The sequence below is a fragment of the Dromaius novaehollandiae genome, chromosome 5, assembly GCF_036370855.1.
Source record: "Dromaius novaehollandiae isolate bDroNov1 chromosome 5, bDroNov1.hap1, whole genome shotgun sequence".
NCBI lineage: Eukaryota > Metazoa > Chordata > Aves > Casuariiformes > Dromaiidae > Dromaius > Dromaius novaehollandiae.
In genome coordinates this window covers 42,576,829-42,600,007 of record NC_088102.1, presented here as the reverse complement: position 1 = coordinate 42,600,007, position 23,179 = coordinate 42,576,829, and the positions used below count along the sequence as shown (strand labels likewise).

Below are 23,179 nucleotides of genomic sequence, written 5' to 3'. Positions count from 1 at the left end.
TGCTAAAGAAAAATGCTCTTTTACTGCAGAAAGCTAAAAAAATCTCTCTGGTGAATGATTGCTGGTTTTTCCACTGAGGGAAAATACGTAATGGAAATAGCTTCTTGCCTGTTCCATTTTATTCATGGATTTTATCTGCATTATTAAAATTTGGTACAGCTTAAAGCTGGCTAGTGAACCATCCTTCTGGAAACAAATGTTTTCAGAAAAGCACTACAAAATTGAACCTGCCCAGTTTGGGGTTCTGAGAGTTCAGGTTTTAAAGCAAGATGCTTTTTTCTTAAAGTCAGGTAGCACAGCTACTATGTGACTCTTTCTAGTGACTGTGGTCCTTTTAAATGGGCCCATCTAGTGCACATGGGTTGACATCATTTTGATTTGCAGAACTACAATTCATGTAGAGCTGGATGTCACTGAAGACACTGACATTGCACTTGGCACAGTGCAAATGTCCAAGACTCCCTAAGATTTAAGCTAAGCATTAGGAAAAATCCATAAATCTCAGGATATTTAATGCAGTGGAACAAGTCAGGAGTCAACAAGTGGTTATTGGACTGCCACTGCCAACAACATTTAAGGATGGACTAGGCATCTGTCCGCAAGAAACTCCTAAGCAGGGCCAGACTGAGACCACGGAGATCCCAGCACAAACTTCAGAGCAAGAGCCTCAGACCATTCAACAACACTTTAAGCATAATTCGAAATTCTGATTCCTTCACAGAGTTTCTTGGAAGATTTGGAGCCCTCTGCTGTTACTGCCTGCTGTCAGGTATGGCCAGCTCTGTCAGAGTGAAATCATACTTGATGAGAAACAAGGAGATACACTAGATGATTGTGCAGAATTCTCATTTCATGGAAATATTTGCAGCTGTTTCATTTTTGTTCTGCTTTTTAATCCACGTAAAATTGCATAATGAAAAAGCCCTATGGGCTCTGCATGCGAACAAAACTAATGAAAAAAATACACTGGGCAGCTGTGCCTAACATTAAGTAAACTTTGTGGACCTCTTGGCACATCTGAAAGAGGAAAGTGAGCAAAGGTGCCTCTTGTGCTCAGCAATTTAGAGGATTTCTGCAGCAAATCTGCTCTAACCTACCCCAGAGCCACTGAGATTCTTACAGCCATCAGAGGTGACCGGATAACCCTGTCTTATCCCATCTGGACAGAAGAATGGAGTCACAGAACTTGCCAAACTATTTCTTCACTTTTGGGGCAATTGTTGTCAGAAAAGGAGGTTAAAACTGAGAGGATCAGAAATATTTCTTGTCAGCAGACTGGCAGCAAAGAAACAGGGAGATGCTTGGGGCATAATTTCATCTGGACATGTCACTGGGAGTGTAGTCACCTGGCTTTTGTCATTTTGTTTTATGATGTTAAGAAAATGCTTTAATGACAGTATAATCTTCTCTGTTAAGTACTGATGGATTTGTGCGTTATACATAGTGTTTATTGCTTGTAAAGTTAGCAGTGCAGATGAGAGGATGCATTTTGCCAGAGTAAGCAATAGGTTTTCCATTCAGAGAGGATGCATTACAGATTTCAGACAAAATTCAAACCAGAGGTGTTTGTATTGTGTACAGTTCCAGCAACAGAAACAAAAAACACCTCACCAACAGGACATCTTCTATATGAAGTCAGTAACTAAACATATGATGCCAATTTTGAAAAAAAACAACATCAGAAAGAACTCTGACTGTGTTTTAACAGACAAATCCATCAAAATATTGACTCCTGATGAGGCTGTCCCCAGCCTGAAGACTCCCAGAAGCTAATATATATTAGAGGAATACATATGAGAAGAAGCTTGCCCTGTACTTACAGTCTTCCCTAGATGTCTGCTTTGAATCACTGGCAGAAAGAGGACACTGGGCAGATGGACCTTCCACCTACATTCGTAGCACTACTCTAATTTTCCTGAATTAATATTCTAATTTATTCTATTTCCTTCTCAATATGTTTGCACAAGAATTTTTCATAAAATGAAGTCTTAACAGCTAAAAAGAAAATTCCAGAAAACAAAGTGCCATGAGCATCCTTTACCTTTAGCTGGACTCAGAGTGGATTAACCTAATGCACAGAAGCCTCTCACGCTAACACAAAGGCATCATGCCCAATCTATTGTGGTCTTGCTCCCAGGTCACACCCTTAAGACAAACATATGGGAGGTTTCACCCAGGTGAACACACCCTGGCTATTCTCTGCTTCCCAGAAACCATGGAAACAACACATGAACTACTGCAGCTTGGAGGCATCTTTAATTGACACCAAAGTTATACTTGCAACAGCCAAAGCACAGGATCACCTGAAGGACAGGAACACCATAGTCAGAATTCATATCACAAAGGATTGGCTTCCCCCGCTCATATCTTATATGGTATTTGGTACAAGGGGAACCCTCACGGTTTTGTACCTGCCACCGTAGTACTTGCAGCAATGATCCACTAATTTACGGTAGTGTAACTCAACTGATTTCACTGAAACTGTTGTCATTCACTTAGTTTTCCATGGCCTGCTGAGTTCTTTGGAGAGACAATTACCGTGTCTTGCAGTTAATAATACTGTGCTGATATACGTAAGTCACTGTGTTTAAATAAATTGAGAGGTTACTGCTATGACGCAGCAAAGACCAGTGAGTTGTGTTTAACACATTTTATGAATAAGTTAACTGAAGATTACTGCATGCACTGAATATAGAATAAGTTTTGAAGGAGAGAGGGAGAGAGACAGAACAAATTTTTGGACATTATAAATAGGAAGCTGATACCTATTTTTATTACTCTTACTTTTATTATTCTTTATTGTTCTTTATTATTACTTACTTTCTTTTATTATTCAGTGGGAGTTGCAGGGCCTTTGAAAATTAGGTCCATCTACCACTATTCCTGCAAAGGTATGACCACCTCTGACAGCTGTCAAATAACTCATACACTATTGGACACAAGCTTCCCTTACTCTAAGAGGTAAAAGATCCTTATCTTCTAACACCTTTCTAAATAGCTGCAAGCACTTAAATACTAGGTGAATAGCACAGACAACTCCTGCAACCTTTGACATCAACCTTTGCAGCTCAGAAGTCCACCCATGATTGACACACACTGAAGGCAGCTTTCCCTGTGTGCCAAAGGACAGAAGGTAGAAGCGCTTACATGTGCTTGAAACTGGTAAAGCTTGTACGCTTGTTCCAGAAGTTCCTTGCGCAGTTCCACTTTAGACTTCAGGGCCTTCCAGTTTGTCACTATTGCCTGCTGCTTTGCTTTCAGGTCTGCCACCTGTTTCTTAGAGCAGTGGGCCAGCACATGATCTGCAGAGTGAATCAGCTCCTGCAACTATACGTAGGGAGGAAAGAAGAAGGTAGGAAAAAGAGTCATAAAGATCCAGCTAACATTACAAAAATGATGACAAGGGCTAAGTTACCTGTACATGACACTACAATTCAACCAACATTCTCAGACCTAAGTTTTCCCATGCTAAACAAAAACTTCCCTCATTTCAGTTCTGTGGAATAATACTGACATCCAGTGTTTGCCAGGGCTCATCACAACAGCAATTTTCAAATAGGCAGATGATAGGTTTTGTTTCTTTTTTCTACCATACCATTTACCAAAATGAGATCCTCACAAGAATATACTATAAAACTAATGCAAAGAATAGCTACCCATACCTTGTTTTCCCCAGTGTTTAAAGTAACTGTGACTACATTATCTTCATGCATATCTCATGCTCTTTTACCTTGAAAAATAAGAAGCACCTGATGGGATCAATTTTCATCTGCCATAAGGCCAAGATATCAGGCCACTGATAAGTGATATTGGGATAACTACTTTAGTAATCTCAATATAATGCATGCTGTGTTAACTCTAATGTTACATTTGTTAAACAAAGGGATAAAGAGAAAACTGTATTGATTTTATTGGTCTAGTTGAAGCTAACCACATCTATTATATAAGAGGAAGCTTTCTAAGCAACAGGTGTTCTCATGAGCTGGTGTTTTTCACAAGTTTGTATAACAAGCCCTACCCTTCTCTTCTTTCTCATAGTCCAATCCCTAACCCTCTAAACTTGTTGAAATTCCCAGACTGCTCCCCCACCCTTCCTTCTATAATCCCCTGTGGTCAATTATTCATTTTGTGTTCAATAAATATTGAATCTCTCTGCACATAGAACAGATTCTGGATTTTTCCTTGTAATTATTTGGAATGCTTTGAACAAAGGGGTAAACACATCATAAAGCTTGGTATAATCATACATGTCAAACAGTGATCAGAAGCACTCATATGAATCACTTCAAAAGTCAGCACTCATGATAACATGTTCCCTTTTTTTAAGGTTTTAAATGACCCACTTCATCATTTCCATCAGACCTTGAACATACTAAAAAAGTAGAAGACTCTGAGGAAGACCCTTGGCCTTTTCCAGGCTCTTACAGGTAACTTTGTAATAGCAAATTATGACTATGGTTGTCTTGGAAACCTGGATTTTGGCTACACATTAAAGACCACGAATGACTTTCATTACCTGCTGCTCATTCCCAACAAGCTCATGCTCCAAGGCCACGTGGTTGCGGAGCTGGGTTTGCACACCTCTCATGTCCTTAGCAATGTCATCTGGAATACTTTTGGATTTTTCCTAGCAAGAAAGAAATCAGTGCAAGCTTTGTTACTTAATGCTTCCAAGCAAAACACACCAGAAGTCTACTTCAGTCATTTTGTGTAGCGTCCTACATACCGCACAGATAGGGATTACCTTTCTGGGTTACTCAAGAGGGAAGCAGAAAAATCTGTCCTAGCACATCTGTCCTTAATCACTGACATAGTTACCAATGTAAGCTACTCAGCTGGTCTGTGAGAGACCAAGGTTCAAGTCTTTTCTTGGTTAGGCAATGCACAAAAAAGTCTTACAGGTCTTGAGTTGGGAATCTATCTTAAATAGCTATTGCAGTGACCATCAGTGAACTCTTAAAGTAGTGCTAAAAATCAGTAGTTTTAGGCCATTCTTTGGCATGCATGTGAATCATTTGTGAACTGTCTTTACATATAAATTTACTTACACCTGCTCAGGAAAGATGAGACCATCATATAAGAGGAGACTTAAACATTTATTTAGCTCAATAAAGATTCTGAGGGGCATATAGTTGTTATGCAGACATGCACTGGCAGCACAGCAAGGAAAAAGAAAAGGCATTTCAGCTGGAGGACAACACTGTCACTAGAACAAAATAGTTTGAAATTTGCTTCAGGTCAATTTAGGTGAAAACTAGAAGAATATTTCCAACCATTAGAGAAGAACATTTCTATAATAGATTGATGGGCAGGCTTGGGGGCACTAACAATGCATCCTGTTAAGGTTGTAAAAGGAGATGGTATGGTATGGTTGCCTATGATATGATATTATTGGACTTGGTCACTTAAGAGGTATCTTCTAGTCCTATGTTCCTGTTAGAAATGACATTCTCTGCTAGACATCTCAGCAGAGGACACATGAAAGCATGGATATGACGACTGAATTGCTCTCTCACTTAGATGTGAAGCTTATTAGCAGGATGAGACACAAGAAGTGTAAATTGCCACTGCCTGAGCCAAACCCAGCATGGGGATAAAACAAAAGCTGGTCTTTGGAGTGTTTCTGAAGTATCACTTCTCACAGCCACAGGATTAACTATTGAAATATTGAAGTTAAATATGCACCAGGTTCTGAAAACTCCAGGTGGCATACAGTGAAATATGAGAAATTTGCTTTTCCATTTACAACAGAGAAAGAAAGCAGGAATAATATAGTTGAATAGGGCAGCCTCTGTCAGCACAAACGAGTGGAAAATCTACTGCCTGTAACCTAACATAGCCCTGTTGCCATGCATATAGTGAAGGCTCTGATGAATTGCTTCCTCCTATACACATCTACACTAGGATGATCACACCTTCCAGGAAAGCAAGGATGTGGTTTTCCATTAAATTCTTTGGGACGCACAGGTAAAATGGAAGCCTGAAGATTTTTGCTGGGACTTTTCCTCCTGTCCTTCTGTGACTGTTTGAAGTTATTGCCAATATTGGGCAGAGGAACAGAGGAAAAGGACTCATTTTTGGCCCTACTTCTGACATCAGGTCACATAATTGCCTGACACCCTCCCAGGCTAATGGTATCTGTAATCCAAACAAATGCCTTTTTCAAGAGAGTTCTTTCTTCAGTGCATAAAGGTCCAGCAGCGTAAAGAAAGGAGCACAATGAGGCAGTGAACAGTTTTTTAATCCAACTTGATGACTGGAAATAACATTACTATATGTATTACACTGTGACACAATTTAGTTCAAGGCATGGTCACTCAGTTTCTCCCACAGATAAGCAACTCTAACTGGACCTAGTTTCACCAGTGGTCTCATGAACTGTCCAGTCAGGCACCTAAGGATTACCCAGGATTTTTTGAGAACCTTGAGTAAGATGCAGTTTCTTACCGAGAATACCTAAAAGCCAGCCGTAGGCATGCTGAAAATGATAAGAATACTCTACAAATTTAACTGAAATGAAAGTTTTCACTGTATTAGGTTTCCCCCATGTTTTTTACCTCAATATGGGCCAGAGCATCTGTCAGGTCTTGGTAACACTTGTGAATCACTTCAGCGTCTCTTAGTCGCTCCCCTCGTAATCTGGTAATTTCCAATAGCTCCTCCCAGGAGTTCCTACAAAGGAGTATGGGGAGAGAAAGCATGTAAAACATGCAAAATAGGAGTAAGTGAAATTAACAGTCTGAAGAAAGCTTAAATCAAGACCTCCTCTTATTTTGCTTTTTTCAGTCCTGCCATTAAGTTCTGGCAAAGCAATCCTCTGAGGGGCAGAACATGTTCCTCGCCTTATTCTGTCCATGTTCTCCTCTCTGCTCCAGGTACTTACATGGATGCCCCTACATAAGGATGCCCCTCTCCAACATGCCCTTCAGGATTCACATGCTACAACCTGATGCAACTGCATGGGAGGAGGGGAGGAAGATAGCACGGTAGATGGACTCCTGGATGAAGCACATACATGTGCTCTAAGAGGGGAACAACAATTCCTCTCCTACATGAGGCTGCCTCCCTAAAACTTCCACACCAATCCAAACATCAAACAGATGACCAAGCCAGGTCCTCTGTTGATTTCCACTGCCAGACTCAGGACAGTCAGCAAATGCTGCACCTGCCCAGCAGTACACCTGACACCACAGGATTTGGGGATTTGCCAAAGGCAGCAGCAGGCCTTCTCCCTTGCTGCTGCTGGTCTCTGGCTCCTTGAGACGTGGCACTAGGAGCAGAGAAATTGTAGAGGACTGGGATGAGGCCTGGGCCAGACCCTACTATTTCCTCATCCTTCTCTTTGGGGCCAGTTTGGGCTAGTGCCAGACAATATGAGCAGCAAAGATGATCCTAATGGCTGCATAGAGCAGTCATGGGATTCAAACTTGAGAAGCAGAAGCAATAAAGGTGCAACTAAACTCCCAGTCCCTCAGTTAAGTGATCTTGTTTCAAAGGGCAAAGGAAGTTCATTGACCCCCTGCAAAGTGTCTCTGATGCAATTTGCAAGAAGCCAAATCAGCAAGCAGACAGAGTCTGCATTATAGTAGTCTATTTTTAAATGAAGCATGGAGCAGTTCTGTGTCAGTGAACTAACCACACACTCTGCAATTAGGGAATTGGGAGTAACTGCCTTGCCGTTTCCTAATTTCCTCTCACTTCCTCCTCTTTGCAAGGGCACTGAAAGGAGAAAGTATTATAGAGCTAGCACAAGTCTCCTACCTTAGCTCCTTCTGCTTCTGCCGGATTTCCCTGGACTCAGAATGGTCACAATTCAGCAAGTTTTCTGCTAGCTGCTGGCAAACCACAACTCTCTTCCCCGCTGCTTCTAACTGGTGTCGGAATGTGTCATATTTGGCACAAAGTTGCTTACGAAGGAAAAACGATAACAAGAAGTCATTTTGAGTGCTGTTTCTCCCAAACATACCTGCTCAGCTGTGAGAACAGAGCCCAAAGAAAGGTAATAGGCTGACCATATTTGGAGATGAAGAAACTGCAGAAGAGTATGTCAATGACTAGATTTTTACCTCCAATGACCATGATGATCTACAGATTGACAGCAAAAGCATGAGGTCTGTGAGGCAGGTAGGAGGCAGGACCATGTTACGGGGCATAGAAACAAGCACATTTTTTCAATGTACAATGAATTTCAATTATTAAATGATATGTGCTTACATCATTAAAGCAAATATTATAAGTGAATGCTGTAGTCTAATTCCAAGATTTAGGACAAGAGATATTTTGAAATAAATGATAAAAATGAGGAATTTGAGAGGTATAACTGTAGCTGCCCATACATTAGCATCTAGCATTGCACACACGATTTTATCACATTAGTAGTGATAAAAACTCCTTAACGGACACCACATTTAAATATATAATTATTAAAAATACAATGTGGCTGAACTCCGAATCTCTGAGTATGTAGATATTTTAGCATGCAGTTGTTTCGTGTAGCCCAGCCCTCTTTCTAGCCATTTCCCCCATGGTAACAAGATGCAAGAATTAGGCAACACTGCCTGCCTGTCATTAGCAGTCAATCCTGTTCACCCACTCCTCCCCCTTTTCTCTTCCCACCCCCCAGTTTCTTATTTCTTATGCTGCTTTCTAAGTTTTCAAGGACAATGCTATAACCTTTTAACAGTCCCACTCCACACAGTTCAGTTGATTTTTGATCTGTCATTCAAAAAACTCACCAAGACATGCTGATAGTCATTTCCATAGTCTTCAGAGCTGGCCGCTTGTTTCTGTTGAGTGATCCAGTCCTGCAGATCTTCATATTCCCGCAGGAATTCATGCAAGATAAGGGTCTCATCCAGCCTCTTCCCTCTGTTGGGAAAAGGAGACAAGACAATGCAATGAGAATAAAGGAATTAAAGAGGAGGGCAATGAATAATTTTCTTCCTACTGATCCCTCAAACCTCTCCCTACCAAGATTCATTCTCTTTAATGAAAGGTCTCACTTTAGTTCTCCAGATTGCAAAAGATGTCTGTAGGACAATTGCAGTCGGCCAGGTCAGGCTTCACTGGCTGAGCTTCCCAGCATAGTACAGTGCCTAGCTGAACTCTCTCTACTTTGTTAAGAAAATCCCCTTCAATTTTTTCCCAGTCATTTTCATTTCTAAAGGTAATTGTAGTACTAATGAAAATGAGAAGGAAAACTTTGTAACTGAGGATGGTACACCAGCAAGGCAAGCATGGTGAAAACCATTCTATGTAATTCTGCTCATACTGCCTATCCAGCAAAATTGCTGCAACCTGTTGCACATGTCTGATTGTCTAGAGTATCTTGTAATACAGCCAGTCATGTTACAGGCCTTGCACAGTAAACAAGATAACAATTGTCCATCTGTTAACACTACTTAGTTACTGTGCAAATGTTCCAGAAAAGATGAATCAGGCTTCCATCTGTTTGAATCACAAATGTTTATCACAAGAGATGTAGCCTGCTCAGAGAATCCAGACCACCAAGGAGAATGCAGGTAAGAGGTACAAACCAGAGCACCAATAAAACACCACAAGACCCAGGTTAACATTAAGCATGAAAGAACAAAAAGCATTTCTGTGTTCAACACACTCAAGTGTTTTAATATTTATAGACCGAATATTTATTTCTTTCTCTGAACCCTTCATTTCCAAGATTTTTTTCATGCTTTTACCTTTTTAATTATACACCAAAATAAAAGCAAAAGGTTAAAAAGTCAGTATTTCCTGTGGGCTTAAATATTGTAGTTTTCAGACTCATTTATTTGTTATTCCACTTATTAAGCCCCACCTCTTTTCTAAATGAAATTTTTGTTGTGCAAAAAGCTAAATTGTTCAAGTAAATATTTGTTCCTTCCTGACAACGAACTAAAAGTGTTTAAAAACCTTGGGTACAAGCAAACTGTCTTGTTGTAAATATCTTACTGTAACAGTAACGCAATGGAAGTGAAATAGAATGTAAATAACTCATTTAAGGACAAAAGCCTTCCTATACTAACACAGCCACTAGGCATAAAGATAAGCGTAACTGTCATAATCGCTCTCCTGCTATATAATGAATCAATACATTTACAATTAATGGTAAGGAAGCCTTTCAAAAACAATTTCTTTCCTTTTGAAGACAGATTCCAAATACCAGGAAGGGCTAGTCAAAATCCAGCGTCTCAAGTCACTTTACAGGAGGATGATGAAGGGAAAAGAGGAAATTTTCGGGCTTTCGAATCCTTACTATGAAGTGGGACTACCTGAACAAAATGTAGAGTTCTTGCTTATCAGTAGTAACAAGCTCAGTAGTGTGCAGGATTCAAACACAAAGACAAACAATTTCCTAAGTACAATATATAAAAAGAAGAGAAAATGAATATGATCCAAATCCCAGTGAGGTAACTGGAGACATTCTTTATTGACTTCAGTGGGCTTTGAATCAAACCTAGGATCCAAGGAGCGATGTGTATGAGAGTGTTGAGATATAAATTTTTTTAGTTCATACCTTGCTGCTGCTAGTTCCTGCAACTCCTGGAGTCTTGAGTGAACTTGGTCCCTTGGAGCATCAACATCAACATACTGAATGGAGCCCACAAGAGGAAGAGTTTGGGCACTTTCACTCAGTTCTTCCATCAAAGTCTGGTAAATGGCAATCTCATGCTCCAGTGCCTGGATGAACAGAGAAGAAGGAATAAGAGCCACTTGTCCAAGATCTGCACTGTTTGAACTTTTGCACCAACCTCTGGCATGATCATTGAGCCATTAAAAGAGGAGAAAAACTTTTTGGAATCATGTTAGTTTCCCAGAGTTCGTCATTTTTGTGTAATTTTCTATCAATTTTTGGGGGGGAGGGAGAGAGAAACTGTACCTAAATTCAAACAAACTAATACAATAATTAGAAAAACTTGGTACATTGTCAGACAGAGAATGGTATTCCTGGACTAATATTCTATCTTCAATTCTAGGACAAAATTACAGCTTCTGCATGCCTCTGTTGTGACTGAAAAGCAGATATCAGGTTACAGTCAGTTTTGTCTTCAGAAAAATATGATGAGAAAATTCACCATTCTCCTTTTTCCCCAAACCACATTTTATCTAACTATATTAGTAAGCTGATTTTATCTTTTCTATGTGTTCATACAGATGTAGACATATGCCAATGTCAAATATTTTGCAGATTGCCAGACACTTAAGTACCAATGAAACAGAAAATTTCACAAAGGCAGACAGATCCATAGATTCTGCCAGTGTATAGAATTTAAGCAGAGATCCCTTTACCTCCTTTGACACAATTTTCAGATGGATGAACTAGAAAGAAAGAGGAGGGGAGTGATTTTTGAATGCAGGAGAGAGGAAATATTTTTTCTACCTACAAATCTGAAAAATAATCTCTTCAAGGTTTGGTGGTATGTGTAAACAGCATCAACCTGAAGGCCCAGCTTCCACTGGAGAGAGGGAAGCCCTGCCACATATCCACTGAGCTTTAAGCTTTCCTGAAGGGATAAAAGCAGCCCCACCATGAACAGATCTCTGCATTTTCACCCTATCTTTACAATTTCAAAATCCTACCTCACAAACATATGTTTTCATTCAAGAAAGTCTTTAGAATATGGATTTAGTAGCTAGTCAACACCACTCCCTAGTCTGCTGAAGCTGAGTGGTCTTATTTGACATAGTGTGTTTCTTGCACCCCAAAGCATGAGTGTGTTATCCTTATGGAGCTCTGAGGCATTGCTGTTCCAGAGCATGACACAGACTGAGAAGATCCCAGCTTTCTTGAACCACTGATTTATCGATGGATCCATGAATCCAAATCTGAGAGTGGCAATTCTTTCCCAAAGCAACACAGGAACTCAGTTTTTTAACTCATCCATGGATGCCAACTCTGAACATTCCACAATAAATTTTTCAAGAATTATTAAAAAGCTTTTGAAATGCTTTATGTTTTGAAATACCTTATGTTTTTGGAGGAGTTTCAGCGTTCCATCTTCATCCTTACCATACTCCTTGCTTGTCACAAGTGGACGTTTTTCTGCTATCCAAGCCTCCAGGTCTGAGGTGTTCATTAAAAACTATCAATTAAAGATAAGGCAAATTAGTTTCTTCCTCAATTTCCATAATATTCATGTCATTTTCTTCATCTGATAATTTCTAACTGGAGGGCATAGTGTAAGATTTACTGTGAGGTCATATATAATAATAAATGAAGAATACTTAATCCCAGGAACTACCATTCCACATAACGAGACTAAGTTGTAGGAGTCTTAGTACAAGATAGCTGTCACTCCTGCTAAGCAGTGAGTTCAGGGAAGAATTAATCAGCTTTTAACTCTCTGAAGAATGCTCTTCTAAATGGCAAATTAAACTATAAACCTGTTTATATACTGGAAACTATTATGAGGATTTTAGGCGTACTGTCACTCCATCAAATCATATGCAGGTGAAGAGGGCCACAGATGGAAGACTTCAGTGCAGGATAATTAAGGCCTTCTCTAGGTATCAAAGCTCCAGAAATAAGTTTCTAGTTGTCTCATTTTTCTTTCTTCACATCAGTATCCTTACTTGACTCTTTCTTTATGTCATTCACTAGGGGTGGGTGCTAACCATATAATATCAGTGTGTTATTTCTCTTTGCCCTTTCTGAGAAGTTCAAGTCACCTATAAAAATCAGGCTTCATAAAGCCTGCAGTGTGGACTGCTGTTTTTACAGACGGAATAAATAAGAGCCAGAGATGACCAAATTCTCCAGAGAACATACTTTAGGTATGGATGTTAACTCTGCTCAGCTGCTACTTATGTCTACAAAACTGCACGTGTCAGCTGAGTAACTGCATTGATAATGATCCACTGATGACAGAAAATTTGGATTAGCTAGGAAAATATTTGCTTGTGATTTTGTTTAAAACAGGCTAAATTTATGGTCCAGTATCCTGTTGAAATAGTAGGGCCAAAACTCCTGCCTTGTTCTGAGACAGCTTTATCCATTAGTTTAACTGATAGCTTTATCAGTTTCTGAATACCATTTTAAGATATTGTTGCCTAGAATAGACAGGGACTGGATGGCACAAGAGATCCCTTCATTTCTTACTTACTTGTCATAATACTCCAGTGTGAAGGGCCATTTCAGGACCCACTGTACTACTTAAGTTAAAGCTTGAGCCTGTATAAGGCTACTGAGAAAAGAGCTACTACTTGGAGAAATGTGTCCTATACCCAGCCATCAAGGGATGGGTACAGCATCCAAGTCACACCTCTAGAGCACAAGCTCCAGACTAGAGGCTGCATTCAGCTGTGCAGACCAGCCCTCCATTCTCATGAGTCTGGCATCAAGCAGCTGAACTGAATTCTAGTCCCAGCAGAGGAGGAGATTAAAGCTGTTTTGTATTTACTTTAAAACTTTGGTCCTCTTGTTTGTCTGAAGAAGATACTATGTAAGCACTTGGCTGTAATTTGTACCTCCTGGAAGCCAACTGAATGCTGCAGCTGTTTCATCCTTTCCTCGCAGGCCTTCTCCAGACCCTGCCAGGCAGTCACAAGCTCCTGGCATTTCTCATTTATTTTCTGAGCCGAGGGGTGCTGGCCCACAACCATTGCCCTTCCTTTATCCAGGACCCGTTGGACTTGCTGTTTGTGGGCATTCAGTTCTGCCTGCAATTCCTGAGAATGAGAAAGGAGGAAGATGAGAACGAAAGGAAGGGTGTGTGAGGACAAAGAAATTTCTATGCACTCTTATAGGCATAAGCAAAATGGCAGCTGCTAATGGTGAGCAGACTGCAGAAGTTGTCTATGCCAGTGGATACAATGACTGCCTGTTTCTGCAACAGCTGCCACCTGGGCTGCCTGTCTCAGCCCCACTTGTGTAATGCTTTGCTGTTGGTACTTCCACTGGGGAAGCAGATAGAATCTGTATGTTGACAGACAGTCCCCTCATCTTCCCTCCACCCTCAGATATCCTCACCAAAGTCCCTGGCCCAGTGCTCTGGCCCAGTTCTACCCACACTTTCTCAGAATATGAATACTGTAAAACTTGATAAATTTTGAATTTCCTACAGGAATTCCATGTTTGCTCTGAAAATCACCACCACATTGCAGACTTGTCTCAGTCTGCTGGAACCATTTTAACTGAGCTAGGGCTGGGATTATACCTCAATGAGAGTCTGGCACTGGGTTTTGATTGCAACAGCCTCCCTAGAGGCAAAGGAGAACTCTGCAGCTGCTGGTTTACAGGCTGAGATGAAGTGCAGTGTGCCATCACGCATCCTATAACACACCTGATCAAAGGAGTTACCTTGTGTTTTTGCAGCAGGCTTTGAGCCACATCCAAGGACTTCCCACAGTTGGTGGAATGGGCGATAGGCAGCCGTTCATTAATCCAGTTCAGCTCCATGTCATGATAGTGATAGAACTCATAGAGATCCACTGCAGCTTCCAGTAACTTACGCCTCTCATCAAGAGGTGCTTGCAAAGACTCAAATCTGAGGGTCATCCATTAAGACATATGTTAAAACAAAGCTTTATTCTGATTCCCTAATTCCAAAGACATTAGGCTGTGATCCCACTGTGCAGATTAGAAAGCACTGGGAACGTCTCTGCAATTAAATTTCAATGGTTAGTGCTGTCTGCACACACAAGAATTCCTTCTCAATAAGGCTACTTCTGGCAAGTATGAAAAGGATTTGATATAGGAGATATATCATGTTCAAGAGGAAAGGAGGCAGAGGAAATGGGAGCAGGACTCTGCACTGCTATAATGCTGATGACAGGGCTTTGCACTAAATACAGCCTTGCATGGAGCATGCCTGCTGCAACAGATATGGCTAGTGGACAGTTAACAGCACCCTCATCTTCCATTTAGTAAGACTATACCTCAAGGGAAATATAGTTAACACACTGCCGATACCTTAGTTTACAGCCAGTTAAGCAGTGCTGTTGGGAAGAGAATTGCAGCCCACTTTTTAGCATAGGCTTATACGATAACATTAAATACAAACAGAGAAAATGATTTACACTTTTGAAGTCCCAGGCTTGTCCTGAGATTTTTTAATGAAGCTAGTCACTGTTGAACACTGGATAACTGCATCACTTAACAAACAGCTGCATGACCTATGGGTAAGCACAGGACTAGAGGAGGAGCATGACAGGTAAGAAGCAAGGTCCAATAATAAAGTCTGAGGTGGGTCAGCAGACAGCTGTGCAGGTGCAGACCAAAGCACAGTTGTGGTAGAACTGGGAGGAGAAATGATTCTTGAATATGGGTTAAACCTAATCAACAGCAAGACATTTTCTAGAAGGCAGAAAAAAAATGCTACTGACTTATGAACGTGTCACAGGAATGAAGAAAAAAAGAGAATGGCACCTCACCTTTTCAGATATTTCTGTGTTTCATCCAGAATCCTCTGGGAGTCAAAGTGATTGGTGGCCATTTTCCTTGCATGAGACACAATAGAGTTCATTTTCTCTGCCAGTTCACGTGTCTCATTTTCCAGTTGCCTGTGCTGCTTGAGAAGATCACGGCTGGAGCGCAAATCATGGCCTGTTTCTGACTCCTGAAGAACCTTCTCAATTTTCTCTATCTTCTTTTTAGCATCCTACCAGGAGAAGGTCACAGCACACTTGTACTTACCTTGCAACATCACTTTCTTTCACTCGATCCCTCCCATGACAGCCTCCTGAGTGCTCCTCTTTCTGAGCCACTCAAAAACACTGTTCCAAATCCATCCTTTTGAACTGTCTTAAGTGGCATAATATGAAACAATGTTCAAAGACTCAAAATTGTAGCTAAAACACAACAGCAGTTCCATTAAGTGCTTGTATCTGGGAGCAGCTTCATAGCATAATGTTCCTCTCATTCCATTTCCCTGGATGACAACAGACTTAATACAGTGCCGTGCCTGCAATCCCCAAACTGACTCTGAGCAAGCAGGTACCTTTGCGCAGTGCAGAAAGTTTTGCTTGGTTTCCTGCATTGTCAAGATGGCCACACAGGTGCAGTGCTGAGCCTGAGCTCAACAGCTTTGTCTTGGTGCTGTGCTGGCACTATTATCCCGCTCAAAGCTTTAGAGTGATCTTGGTCAGCTTTATATTAAGTTTTCTCTCCTGGAAGTGGTGACAAAGTCTGATGATCTGTCTGATGCTAGGACACCTTAAAGTACAGTTTTACCAGGATGATAATCCCTGCATCTGCTCTTCTTTTGTGAGGAGCACTCAGTAACAGCAGAGAAATCAGGTTCTTAGGCCATCCCTCCCCTATGCATCCCACCACCTCCTGACCTGGAGCAGTTCCATGAGCTGTTCCTGCTGCCCAGCTTGTCTCAGCTTGTCGCCTCGCTCTATCATCTTGCCATACAATTTCTCCCACTTCTTCTGTAGCTCTGACATCTTATTCTGGATAGAAACTGCAGCATAATGGTCATCTTGAATCAGCTGATTTCCTTTCTGGAGAGACAGAGCACATCACTGTTTTGAGCATATCAATGGCTATAGAGCTTGGGACAAGATGGAAGACTTAGCTCCAAAACTGCCTTCACCTTTATCAGTGTTGCGAAGTGTTCCTCATTAGCCATCATTTCTTTCTCAGCAGCCTCATGCCACTTCAGTTTACGCAGAACATTGGTTGGATCACGATAAGATTCATCTGATGCAATCTTGTACTTCTCTTCCATCCATATCAAAAGCTCAGCGGCATCATGATTAAACTCCTTACAGAAACAAGCAGGATTAGATAGGTTTAGCTTCTGATTTTGTGGGGGTTTGCAGTGCATCCTTGCCATAAGGATAAAGCCCTTACTTTTTTCTAAGGGTTAGGAAATGTGATACATTTTCATATGAAAGTTGCTCTACATAATCAAAACTTAATTCATGAGTTATGATCTTGTACCATTGACAAGTTCTTGAGCCCCCAGAGTAATATCTTAGTCTTTTACCATATTTACTAATCTGCTGCCTTTAATTGTCAATGAATGTCTGCATTTTTGATAGAATATTTTAATTATATGTGGCCCAACCCTCCAGTATAACTTTGTATTTCAGTACTGAAAGATAAATTCTGTGCCAAAACAGACAAACAAACTACATGGAAAGTACAGTTAGTGTAAGTATCACATACAGTTAGTGTAAGGTAATATTCCATCCCAATTATATATTATACACTTTTGATGGCTGTTTTCCTGTAGAGGACCTTATGGCCAGAATAAGAATCATAGTTAATGTTTCTTCAGTTCTATGAGTGGAGTTTATAGGATGCAGAGGGAACTTGAAAAGTTTGCATATACAACAGAAAGGCAGGATAAAGCATCTTGGAAAATCAAACCCCAAGGCAAAATCTTTCCTTGCATGTATGGTAAATAAAAACAATAATCATAGTAATAATTGCAATCTGATAAAGATGAAACTAAGATGCAAAAAAGAAAAAGCTAATTGTACTCTAACTGATGCTGTTCCAGTTATAACACGATAGGACTGATTGCATTAAGCACAAGGGAGCACTCACAGTTAACACTACAGTAGCATAATCTGGCCTCATCTCTCAGAAGAAAACCTTTCACTCCAAATCCAGAATGTGAATGAGAGATTATACATTGATGCTTATGGAGTACCACTTTCTTCACATATTCTTTCCAATTGCATTAATCTACAGTGAAGCATTAATTTGTGCCAAATGATTAAGGACCAGAACAACATTAGGCAATGAGCAAAATGAACTTACCTAGTAGATAAAATACTCAATTGATATTTTTCACTGAATATTTCCATTTTTGTTTTAGTATTTTGCTATGGTTATAGCTTTGCAAGATTTATCACAAGTGTATTACCTCCTCCCTGGAAAGTGAAATTCTCTGTCTCATACCCAAAGATAAAGTGAGCTGCGTTGGGAATGCTCAGCAGTTTGAGATTCATCCCATGTTAAGACAAAGGGTAAAATTACTTCGTGCATGTCTGACCCAATCTGCAGAATCAGTCCTTTTACCTGTAGCTGTAGGGAATCCAACAACCTCTGTTTTCTCCGTGCATTGCTTTGTATCAGCCGTTCCCATCTTTGCTGGAGAGTAGCCATTCGCTCTTCAATGCTACCAGGAAAAACAGTAAGCCCAGTACAGTAGTTGTCATATAGGTGTCTGTGGTTATACTTGTAGCCATGACTGTGATATAATTGGCGTCTACCTCAATGCATAGGTTGACAGGAGGAGCGGGTATATGGTCCTGTTCCATGACCATGCTGGCTTGTCAAGAAAGCAATTCCTACTTGCCAACTGCTCTGATTTTTCTTTTGTATAGCTGTATTACATTAGTGACTTGTAGTCATCCTATGTTTGACTGAACACCCAGGTTTTTCTCCTTCACAAATATTCTACCTTAACTAATAATTTTCTCTGTGATGTAAGTGCAATGAGGCTGTGAAAAGTTTTCTAATGGTAGTGGTACCAGCAAGAAATCTCATTTTAAGAGTAGTTTTAGTCTTAGTTTTAAGTCTTAGAACTGTATGTGGTTTATGATACAAAGAGAACTATTCTAGTGTTTTTGACAAGTGTCACTTTTAAGCTAAAGCATTTCCCATACTTGTTCTGAAAGCACAGGAAATCTGTATCTTTCTGGGAATTCCCTTTTTCTCTCCTCACCCAGAAGACAACAGCTTGGAGCTCATCTGAATCCTGGCTCAGAGACAGTTTTCCATCTCACACCTAATCATACTTGATGTTTTACCAAAGCTGAACATCTACTTTGGAATCCCTATTTTATCTAGTTCCCCCTTTGAACTCAAAGCAGGAAGGAGCCTGAACTCACATGTGAGATGCAGAGTGTCCACTCTCTGTTAGCTTCAGCCCATTTTCGTTAAGTGTTTCAACTCGTCTCTTCAGCACCATCAGCAGCCGTTCAGATTCCTCGTGACGCTTTAGCAGGCTTCGAACAGCATCCACATGGTCCTGCATTTGAGAAAGAAAAGTTGATCAAGTTTTTCCTGTTGTATGTTGTTTCTATAGCAATGAAAAAATTTTTGGACCTTACTTTCCCCTTTTTCTTTCAGGCAGGAGATATATCATACATTTTGCACATGCCTAAGGAAGTTCAAGGTTGTAAACTGGCAGGAGGTCTGTTTAGGTTTGTGTTGCACTTGGCTCCCCTGTCTTAGGTTTGTTCTGGTATTAGGGTTCCATTTTCATCTTTTAAGAAAATCTGTATTCTTTAAGCTATGCCAGCACTCTGGCACAGTTTGGGAAGTGCAATATGAAGAGCCATAATTAAGTAAATATTTATTCCATTTATTTCGCCTCAAAATCTCTCACTGTTTCAGCTGAAAACATAAAAGGTGAGGCACCACAACCTCCTCCTTCACTGATCTTGTGAATATTGCCTGCATTTGATTTTTTCCTTTCATTCGCTTTAATATTCTTAAAAATATTTAGTGAAAAGAAAAAGGATTCTATTTCACTGAAAAAAGACTATTTATGTTTAAGCTAGAACCTTTTTTCACAGTTAACCACCAAACTGAAGACCCAGTTGTATATGCAACCATTTGACATGCACAAATAGAGCAATGGGTCACAGCACCTGCTGGTTTTTTTAAATGTTTTTGAGAGACAATGAGCATAGTTCTCATTGAGATGAATAAGAACATAAAACCCAGGCCCTGAAAGACTGTTCTCTAAATATGCCATAACTATAAGAATAAGGAAGCTGATCTAACTAAGAAAATTGTTGTAGCTCCCTGGATGGGGAGGGGAAGAAGAAAATAATCAGCTGCTGCTGCACATACCCCAAGGTCATCTCCCCGGAGAAAGGCCTCATGGCTAGAGAGGGCTGCATTGATGCGATCTGCCTCCCTGCTGAACTTTTGCAATTCCAGGCCATCCTGCAGCTTTTTCTGTCGCTGCTCCCATATCTTCTCCAACTCTTTGTTTTCCCTGGCAAGTCTCTCCATGGACTGGTGGACCTCCCTGGTCCTACTGTTACGGGGTTGTTCGTGGATTACCTTGCACCCTAGCTCCTCCAGCTGCACAAATCTTCCCACAGTCAAAAAGAAAAGGGAGATCTCATTGTGTGACAGAATCTGAATTTTCTTTCATCATAGTTCCTTGCTCCCTTGGCAATGCCCAGATACTGAAAGACTGCATAAAACTCCTTTTCTTCTTTAGCTTCCCTCCCTCCTTCTCTCTCTTGCTCTTTTCCTGCCAGCCAGTGTTGTGCCCTACAAACTGCAAGTGGGCATCTGCTCTGGGGATACATGCTGAGGCAGTAGGTGAGGAGATTTCCCTGTTTGGTTTGAAAGCCCACATTCAGGGAATGGAAATACCACAAAACAGGCTTTCACATTTTCCGAATAGACAGACAGCCCCTCCATCACAGTAAATGTGCAAATGTGCAGAAGCCAACTGGATTTTATGTTCAGCAGTCTCCTTTTCATGCTAAATTTCATAAGCATTTAAATAAACCCTCAGCATCACTTTCATACACAATTTATGTACAAGAGACACATTTCACCTTCACAATACTGTTGTAGTAACAGCCCACTCTGCCCATTCTGATAGACTCTCTATACCTTTCCTTCTGAGACCTAATTTCTTTCAGCAGGTCCTGATGCTCCTTCAGCAATTGCTCTGCAGAAGCCACATCCACACCCATTTCTTCACTTCTCAGCTGCTCCCTGATGCCGTCTGCCCACAGGAGCAGCCTGCGGCTGTCTTGCAGGAAGGACTGCTGATTTTGTGCTTGCTGCAGAATGTCCCACTTCTTTTTGGTCTCCAACTTGAGCTTTGTGAGAAGCCTCTCCATGTTTTCCACCTGCTCTGTGATAGCCCTGCTCTCTGCAGGGTTGGTGTCCTTAATCCTGCAGCAGGAAATCAAATACATTCAATTGCAGAAGCAGCCTTAGGCATTTAGAGCTTGAACCAGTGCTCTTTAAAAGCCACGGATCTAGATATTTGTACTTCCGTTAAAGTCAGCTAAGGCACCAAATGCTCCACACTAGAAAGAAACATTGGCATACCTGCAGAAAATGCATCCTCTCAAAAGACTCTGCTAACATTGTTGTAGCTCAGTGGCTCATTGTCATTGTAAATATACAGAAGACTTAAAGAAACAGAGCACTTTGAATTCAAATTTCAAATTCAAACTGCAGTGCACAATTATCTGCTATCTTTCTTCCTTTATCCTTGCTTCCTCTGATTACCCTATTTCAGGACCTAAGTGGGATCTGGTGCAGAATGTTGAAATAACTCCCATAAGCAGAGGTAAATTTTTAGTTAGAGGCACAAACCATCCTGTGGCATTCACAGATTTCTCCTACAACAGTGAAGTCTGGAAGCAATCACTTAGCCAGTCTCCCAGACACACTCAGATGAGATTGGTCTCCAATGAGCAAGGGAGTTCTTTACAATGCTAGATAGAGACTTCACAAGTTTCTCATTGTGGCTGTCATTTACAACATGATCTTAGATAATTAGCAAAGAATACGAAAAAGAAAAGCAGGTTCCTTACGATTTAGCAACACTCCTCAAGTACTCAATTTTCCTCTCCATCACTAGGACCTCTCTCTCAATTGCAGACAGTTTGCGCTTGTCTGACTCAAGCCCCGCAGCTGAGTTTCCTGGTTCCAGACCTGTGAGCTGAACCACTTTGTCTTGCAGGAGTACCCCTATGCTCTGACAGTCTTGCAGAAATGTCCTCACGTCGGCCACTCCGATCAGCTCTGAGCCCTTCTCCTCCTTCAGAGATTCCATGCGCTCCCACCTCGGAGGGAGAAAACCTGGTTACTTGCATCTAGCCTCAGCCCCAAAACTTGCCTCCGCCTAAAGCAGACAGTGCGATACAGACAGAACCGTTCTGAATCCACCACTGTCCCCTGCAAGCGGGTTCGTGTTGTGCTTCCTTTAACACATGCAAATTGCTGCAGTTTACATATCCCGACCTCAGGGCCCAAAGAGCATCCCCCACTCCTGGAGGCCTGGCTGTGGGGGCTCAAGGCCAGCTTAGAGCTAGTGCAGCTGAGGCTGCCCCCTTCCTGCCCGGGACCCTGGGGACAAGCTGCCACAATAATAGGGATTTTCCTTGGATCCTGGCTGCCACCCCTGGCCCTGCCCCACTCACTGGTGGGGCTGAGCCGTCACTGGCGAGGCCCTCTTGTCCCTGTTATCCCCCAGCCCCTGGTTCCCCCTCCCTTAGGGAGCAGCGGGCCCTCGCTGTGCCCTGACAGGGAGCTGAGGCCGCCTGTGAGCCAGCACCGTGGGGCCTGGCCCATGGCTGTGCAGGGGCTGGCCCCCGCAGCTTCCTGAGCTGAGCGCCATGGGCCTGCCCCAAGGCTTCCCCCCTGACACCACCCCAGCTTGGCTCTGGGCTCCTCAGTGACCCCCCCAGGCCCTGTCCCGATCCCCCCCCGGCGCTGACCCCCAAACTGGGCCTCAGACTCCTGAGCAGCCCCAGGCCTGGTCCCAGGTCTCATCCCCCCTGGTGTCACCCCCTCCCCAACTGCTGAACCCTCCACCTGGTCCCTGAGGCTCTTCAGTACTGGCCTGACCCCCTGCCTGCCCTTGGGCCCCACAGCAACCCCCGGCAATATCTGCCTGGCCCCTCGGCGGCTGGGGACTGCCCCAAGGCAACCTTGCCTCATGGAGCTGCACGACCCCCTGCACAGGGCCCGACCGGGGCCCCAAACCACAGGCTGCCTTCCTGGCCTGACCCCGGCCCCGTGGCAGTGCCCGATGCCTGGAGCTGCCCCCGCTGCCCTGCTCCCGCGCGAGGTGGTGGGACGGGCCCCGGCAGCGAGGCTGGGCCCTGCCTCATGGAGAGCCCCTGCCGACACCGGTGCCCCAGTGCACGGGGAGCCATCGGCTGGCACAGCGCCCTGACACTTGGCACCTCGCCTACCGAATATCGTGTTTCACCACTTGTCAGCCATTTATCTAGGACTGGGAGATGAATGGGGAGCAGAGGATATAAAGACCTGTCCTGATCAGTACGTCAGGGCGACGTTCAGCTGCAGTGGCTGTTTCTATTGTCCTTTGCCCACAGATGTCGAACAGCTTCCTAGGTTGGTCCCACATCTATTTTAGGAACTCATTATGCAAATCAGAGTACGTGTGGGTGCCTAACATGGAAGAGTCTGATCCCGTATGTGAGGTATTGACGTAGAAAAGGGGGTCTTCATCTGCCTGGAGAAACTACAGTTAGGCTGTGTCTA

At 42.2% G+C, this 23,179-nt stretch overlaps 1 protein-coding gene across 3 annotated transcripts in view; it reads right to left on the bottom strand.

Annotated features, from left to right (window-relative positions):
- SPTBN5 (spectrin beta, non-erythrocytic 5) overlaps positions 1-23,179 on the bottom strand; it is a 104,935-nt gene that overhangs the window by 59,686 nt on the left and 22,070 nt on the right. For all 3 annotated transcript variants that reach the window (XM_026095820.2, XM_026095819.2, XM_026095821.2), the window contains exons 16-32: positions 21,481-21,732; positions 20,543-20,830; positions 19,760-20,006; positions 18,790-18,929; positions 17,975-18,074; positions 16,536-16,706; positions 16,279-16,443; positions 15,370-15,596; positions 14,297-14,483; positions 13,465-13,665; positions 11,964-12,080; positions 10,514-10,677; positions 8,736-8,868; positions 7,762-7,907; positions 6,558-6,672; positions 4,517-4,627; positions 3,148-3,327 (exon numbers count right to left, since the gene is read on the bottom strand). In XM_026095820.2, coding sequence (XP_025951605.2) covers positions 3,148-3,327; positions 4,517-4,627; positions 6,558-6,672; positions 7,762-7,907; positions 8,736-8,868; positions 10,514-10,677; positions 11,964-12,080; positions 13,465-13,665; positions 14,297-14,483; positions 15,370-15,596; positions 16,279-16,443; positions 16,536-16,706; positions 17,975-18,074; positions 18,790-18,929; positions 19,760-20,006; positions 20,543-20,830; positions 21,481-21,732 — 2,944 coding nt within the window. The remainder of the gene's footprint in view (positions 1-3,147; positions 3,328-4,516; positions 4,628-6,557; positions 6,673-7,761; positions 7,908-8,735; positions 8,869-10,513; positions 10,678-11,963; positions 12,081-13,464; positions 13,666-14,296; positions 14,484-15,369; positions 15,597-16,278; positions 16,444-16,535; positions 16,707-17,974; positions 18,075-18,789; positions 18,930-19,759; positions 20,007-20,542; positions 20,831-21,480; positions 21,733-23,179) is intronic.